The sequence below is a fragment of the Mustela nigripes genome, chromosome 16 (genome assembly GCF_022355385.1).
Source record: "Mustela nigripes isolate SB6536 chromosome 16, MUSNIG.SB6536, whole genome shotgun sequence".
Lineage (NCBI taxonomy): Eukaryota > Metazoa > Chordata > Mammalia > Carnivora > Mustelidae > Mustela > Mustela nigripes.
In genome coordinates, this window is record NC_081572.1 from 33,228,550 (window position 1) to 33,235,080 (window position 6,531).

The 6,531-nt window shown below is 37.5% G+C and overlaps 1 protein-coding gene across 2 annotated transcripts in view; it reads left to right on the forward strand.

The window, feature by feature from the left end:
* Positions 1-2,706, forward strand: part of DHX40 (DEAH-box helicase 40) — a 45,586-nt gene extending 42,880 nt beyond the window's left edge. For both annotated transcript variants that reach the window (XM_059378408.1, XM_059378407.1), the window contains one exon: positions 2,190-2,706. In XM_059378408.1, coding sequence (XP_059234391.1) covers positions 2,190-2,329 — 140 coding nt within the window. In that variant the 3' untranslated portion in view covers positions 2,330-2,706. The remainder of the gene's footprint in view (positions 1-2,189) is intronic.
* The last annotated feature ends 3,825 nt before the right edge of the window (positions 2,707-6,531 follow it).

Here is a 6,531-nt window from a genome sequence, read left to right on the forward strand (position 1 = left end):
TATTATGTATTATGTATTATGTATTATGTATTATGTGCTAACAACTGGCATTACCCCATTGAGTTTTCACAATAACCCTATGAGGTAAGTACATATCCCAACTTTATAGATTAGGAAATACTTAGCAGTTACAGTAATTTGCTGAAAATCCTGTAGCTGATAATTCGTGAGTCTGGATTTTGAATCCAAGGAAACTGACTTGATGGCCTATACTCTTTTTTTTTTTTTTTTTCCTTAAGATTATTTATTTATTTGAGAGAGAGAACACAAGCAGTGGGAGTGGCAGAGGCAGAGGGAGAAGCAGGCTCCCTGCTCAGCAGGGAGCCCAATGCAGGACTCAATCCCAGGACCCCAGGATCATGACCTGAGCCATAGGCAGATGCTCACCGACTGAGCCATCCAGGCACCTCTTGGTGGCTTATACTCTTAATCATAATACCATACTGCTTCTCAGTACTCCTTTGCTGTTTTTATTTTGTTTATAAAATTTAGTGAACTGTGGGTGCCTGGGTGGCTCAGTCGTTAAGCATCTGCCTTTGGCTTAGGTCATGATCCCAGGCTTCTGGGATCAAGCCCAGCATTGAGCTCCCTGCTCAGTGGGAAGCCTTCTCACTCTTCCACTCCCCCTGTTTGTGGTCCCTCTCTCACTGCCTCTCTTACTTTGTCAAATAAGTAAATAAAATCTTTTAAAAAATTAATTTTTGTGAACTATTATTTCAGAACATCTTTTTTTTTCCTAGGGGATTTTCTGTGAAATGTTAGGTCCCAGTTGGGAGGTATAAACAGTTATACTGAACTAGGACAGAAAGCTTAATTTTCAGCTCACAAATACAAAAAGCTTTTCAGTAAAGCTTTCTGGTCCTGATTTTAATTTTAATTAGAATTCTGGGCCTAATTTTAATAAAATCTTATTTATTTATTTATTTTATTTGGGTGGGGCACACGGTGGGAAGAGAGGAAGGGGCATAAGGAGAGAGAGAATCTCAAGCAGACTCCATGCTAATCTAGGGCTTGATCTCTCAACCCTGTGATCATGACCTGAGCCAAAATCAAGAGTCGGGCACTTAACCCACTGAGGTTCCCAGGTGTCCCTACGATTTTATAATAAAGGTCAACTTAGGGTAGAAAGACCAATGCCTTTTAAAAAATAGATCTGTTGAAATCAGTGGTTGTCAGGAACTGGGAGTGAGAGGAGAGGTTGACTACAAAGAGACAGGAGGGAATTTGGGGGGTTGAGGGTTCTGTCTCTTGATTTTGGTCACAAACTGAGTATAATGTACTTGTGAAAATTTGTAGAACTGTACACTAAAAAGGGTATATTTTATTGTTGATAAATTATACATTAATTTTTTAAATGAAAAAAAGAAAATATGTAAACTATGTAGCCACATACCAAAACATTAAGATATATAAAAGATAGGAAAATGTAAATATAGATACCTCCTGACACATTTTCATCAGTATTACCATTCCTCCTACAATATATATTGTCATGAAGACCTAACAATATACAATTGGCCAGAAAAAATGAGGGTCATGTCCTCTGCATTTAGTAACATTTATTCATGCCCTCAGCTAAAATTAGGTCTAATTCCAAGGACCCATGTTAATTCTCATTACTAATGCAAAAACTTGAGTCTAAGGCAGTGAGGCTCAGTTGGTTAAAGCATGGAACTCTTGATTTTGGCTCAGGTGATGATCTCAGGGTTGTAAGATCAAGCCCCAAGGTTGTAAGATCAAGGCCCGCATTGACTCCACAATGAGCTTGGAGCCTGCTTGGGATTCTCTCTTCCTCTTCTGAAGCTGATTGGGAGAAAATTGTATTATCCTTTTTTAACATCATGAGAAATAGAGTGGTAAGAAATTTTTCCCAAGATCTGGAAGGGTCTTCAGAAATGTAATGTTTTGTTGCAGTGTATAACTGTACTACATGTTTGAATTAGGATCGGTTATTCTAACATTCAGGCCTTCATACTTGCATTTCTTTCTCTCTTCCTTTTCTTCCCCTTCCCTCTCTTTCTTTCTTATTTTTTAATCATAGACTACTTCTTTCTTTTGAAAGGACAAACTTTAATTTCCCTTTTTTCCCCCGTGTAACATTGAAAAATCAGGGCTTCTCCTTCTCTTAACATTACTTGTATTAAGTTTCACAATTAAAGTCTTACTGGATTAATTTGTAACATTTTCAGATGGAATCTCAAAAGAAGTCCTAAAGAAAATGCAAAGAAGAAATGATGATAAATCCATATCAGATGCACGTGCTCGTTTCCTTGAGCGAAAGCAGCAGAGGTCCCAGGATCACAGTGACACACGGAAGGAAACAGGCTAAGCAGTGAACCCTGCAATTCAGGAAGTAGGAAAAGCAGCCAGGAAATGTGCTTCTACTTTGCCATTTATATCAGACAGCAGTACCAAGAGGAAGTGGTCAGCAGCTATTATTAGCATACAAGCTAAAAGCAAATAAAAGTTCATCAGTACCAATAAATGGAATTTTCAAAGAAAACATTGAGTTGCCATTGTCATAGGCAATGATATATGAAACCAATGAAAGACAATACATGTGATATTTTCCTCACTTCAATTTTGCTGGCCTTAACTGGTATCAAATGCTGTCATTGAGATATTTTCAAAGAACATTGAATTGTATTTAATCAGCATGTATTCCATTTGCATTTGAAGCATTAAAAATTATTTTCCTTAAATCTCTTTAAGGCCTTCTTGTTGCTATTAGAATAGTATTATTTCAGGTTATCAGGTATATGACCAATTCCTTCAGAAGGCTGAATATAAGAGGTTTTTACTCAGCAATACTTAGATGTCTAACTGTTTAATTGCTACAGAGCTTTATAGATATTTAGAGAAAAGATTTAATCAATTAGTAAATAAGAAAATTGCCTATGGCAAGTTTCTTTGTTGAATTAATATTAATCCTTAAATTGATTTTTCTGGGATTATACAAATTCCTTTTTATATAAAAATATATTGTTTAAAACAGTAGCTATAGCCATTAACCAAAGGACAGATGATATATATGTTTTTGTTTTTTTTTAGCTGTCCCTACATACTTGTATCAGCACCACTATGTAGGTGTGACAGTGTTTCAAACAGCCCTTCCACCTGACCTGCTCTCTTGCCTCCAGCTGCTTGGGTAGGACCCTTTAAACATCTGTTACACTGATATTGAGATAGAGTTTTTCAAAGCAGCCAATACTATATCACCAGTGTTTCAGATTGGAACCTTGAGGCTAGTTAGTATCACACTCAGGCCACTCTCAGCACTTGCCCACTCTGTTGTTTACTGCCTCGTATTCTAGTTATTTGTGTATTTGTCTGTCTCCCCCCACTAGATTATACGCTCCTTGTGGGCAGGGACTATGTCTTTCTCATCTTTGTATCTTTCATGGCACCTAGCACAGTGCTTTGCACATAGTAGCCACTCAATGTTTGTTAAATAAAGCTATTAGTGTCATTAAAATTCAAAAGGTAGTATAATGTGTGTTTTTAGATATTGTTTGTAAAAATTCAAAATCTAAAATTTTCATAGGTAACTAACTCTTTTACAGTTATTTCCTTTGGTGTCTAAACAGTTTCCTTTTCAGTATTAGAAACTTGAGCCTTTATTGAAAATCACTTAAGGACCCACATCTGTGTGTTCTTAAAGTAAGGTGAGTGATGATGGTTCCTCTAACATTCCCAGCATTGTTGCTTTGTCCGTTGTAATCTTCAGTGCTCTCGACACTATTTCAGCACATTCATTTTACCAGGTTCTCAAGTCTGTGTATCAGTATATTTCCTTAGATGTGGAAGGGGTGTATGTAGATTCTTAGAATAAATGCTCTTTCATTTCAGTAAATATTAACCATACATTCCATATCTATAGTCTATAATCACATTGCATCAGTTGTTCTAGTAATGTCCTTTCCTTTATAGCATTTTCCCCCAGTTCAGGATCCAGTCAAGAATCACGTACTGTATTTAATCTCTTTTAGTCTGGAAAATGTCCTTAGTGTTTCTTGGTCTTTCACATTTAACATTTTTGACAGGCTAAATAATAATAATAATATGTTATATTTATTATTATTTTTATTATTTTTAGAGAGGGGGAGGGAGACAGAATCTTAAGCACCGCATAGCTTGATCTCAAGATCCTGAGATCATGATCTGAGCCAAAATCAAGAGTCAGATCCTCGACTGAGGCAACCAGGTGCCCCCAAGCTAAGTTATTTTATAGAATGTCTTCAGTTTGGATTTCTCTAATGTTTCTTCACAGTTGGAACACATGATGGGAGATCCATGACTGGAAAACTGCCTAAGTAATACCAATGTCTTTCCTAAGGCATCAAATCTGGAGATACATAGTATAGTTACTCTTATTATTAAGAAGTAATTTTGGGGGCACCTGGGTGGCTGAGTGGGTTAAAGCCTCTGCCTTTGGCTCAGGTTATGATTTCAGGGTCCTAGGATAGAGCCCCGCATCGGGCTCCCTGCTTAGCAGGGAGCCTGCTTACCCCTCTCTCTCTGCCTTGCTGTACCTACTTGGGATCTCTCTCTCCATCAAATAAATAAATAAAATCTTTTTTTTTTTAAAGTAATTTTGGGGAGAGATATGTTGAGATTATGTTAAATAGCCTATTCCTCATAAGTTACCACCCTCTGGATTTATCAAACGATGATTCTTGCCAAATCAGTTTTTTTTTTTAGATTTGTTTATTCATTTGAGACAGAGAGATACAGAAAGAGCACAACCAGGGGGGGAGGCAGAAGCAGACCCCCCCACTGAGCAGGGAGCTCAGTGGGGCTCAATCCTAGGACCTGGAGATTATGACCTGAGCCAAAGGCAGACACTTAACCATTTGAGCCACCCAGGTACCCTTTGCCGAATTAGTTTATTCTTATGGTGGCAAAATGGTGATTTTTCTTTCCCTAATTCTTTCCTATATTTATTTGTTGGCATTATAAGAAAGAGTTTTCTTTGAAGAAGAATTTCCAGGAAACAGATGTATGCTAGGAGTAGCATAGATCAAGACAGAGCATTAGAAAGCCCAGTTTGAGAAGGGTGGCAAACAGTCCAGTTTATTTGGTTCATAGAGTACATGTAGGATAGTAATAGGTTAAAAATGTTGGTTGAGAACATACTGTACAAGGCTTTGAAAGCCAAACTATGGAATTTGGACTTATTTTGTACTATAGGAATGTATTAAAGGAGAATGACATTGTTAAAGCTTTATGGTAATTGTGACAATAGTTCCTATAGAAATAATTGATTTCCACTGAGAGAGGCTGTCCACAGGATGAGGGGAATACTAGATCTAATTAAGGTAGAAGGAGCCTTGGAGGAATGGTAGTGGTAATGGACAAATTTGCTCTTTAAAGAATAAGGATTCACCTTCAAATTACTAAATGAAACAAAACACAAACAAATGAAGACAAATGTTATCATAGAAAATTATGGCCAAGGGACATGTGTTCTCACATGTTTCCTCACAAAAGAGGAAACGTGAATGGTAAGACAAGGGTACTGTATCTTACTAGTAATTAGGCAAATCCACTTCATTTTTTTTTTTAAGATTTTATTTATTTATTTGGCAGACAGAGATCACAAGTAGGCAGAGAGAGAGGAGGAAGCAGGCTCCCTGCTGAGCAGAGAGCCCGATGTGGGGCTTGATCCCAGGACCCTGGGATCATGACCTGAGCTGAAGGCAGAGGCTTTAACCCACTGAGCCACCCAGGTGCCCCACCACTTCATTTTTTAAAAAGATTTTATTTATCTATTTGACACAGTGAGAGATCATAAGTAGGCAGAGAGGCAGGCAGAGAGAGCGGGAAGCAGGCTCTCCACTGAGCAGAGAGCCCGACTCGGGGCTCGATCCCAAGACCCTGCGATCATGACCTGAGTTGAAGGCAGAGGCTTTAACCCATTGAGCCACCCAAGTGCCCCAGGAAATTCAGTTTAAAACTGAGGTGCCATTCTTTTTCATCAGATTGGCAATAGCCAATATGCCTGAAAAGTGTTGGCATAGAATGAATTGCTCTTATATTACAGAACATTTTGACAATAACTAGTAAAGTTGAAGATATGCATAATCTATGACCCAGCAAGCCCACCTTTAGATTAATACCCTAGGAACTCCTTGGGATTATATAAAATACTCTGTTCCTCATAAGGTTCGACTCACATAGATTTAGCATAATTTGATGATTGATGTTAAGCACATAAAAAGTTAAATATAGCATTCATTAAAATGTTATATTCCATTTCTAATAGCAAATAAATTGAGAACAGTATGTAGGAATCAATGGGGAAATGATTGAATAATTGTGATATTTTCTTATGGTCAAATTCTATATACACCAGTGAAAGTGATTTTTGAGACTCCTGATGCCTACTCAAACTGCTTTGCAGAACAGATGAACCAGTTCGCATTCCCAACAGCAATGTTGTAAAGTGCCTGTCTTAGTATAGCCTGTAGTCCCTCAAAAATTTTTTTCTAATTATAGACCAAAAAGATACCTCATTATTATGTTAATTTA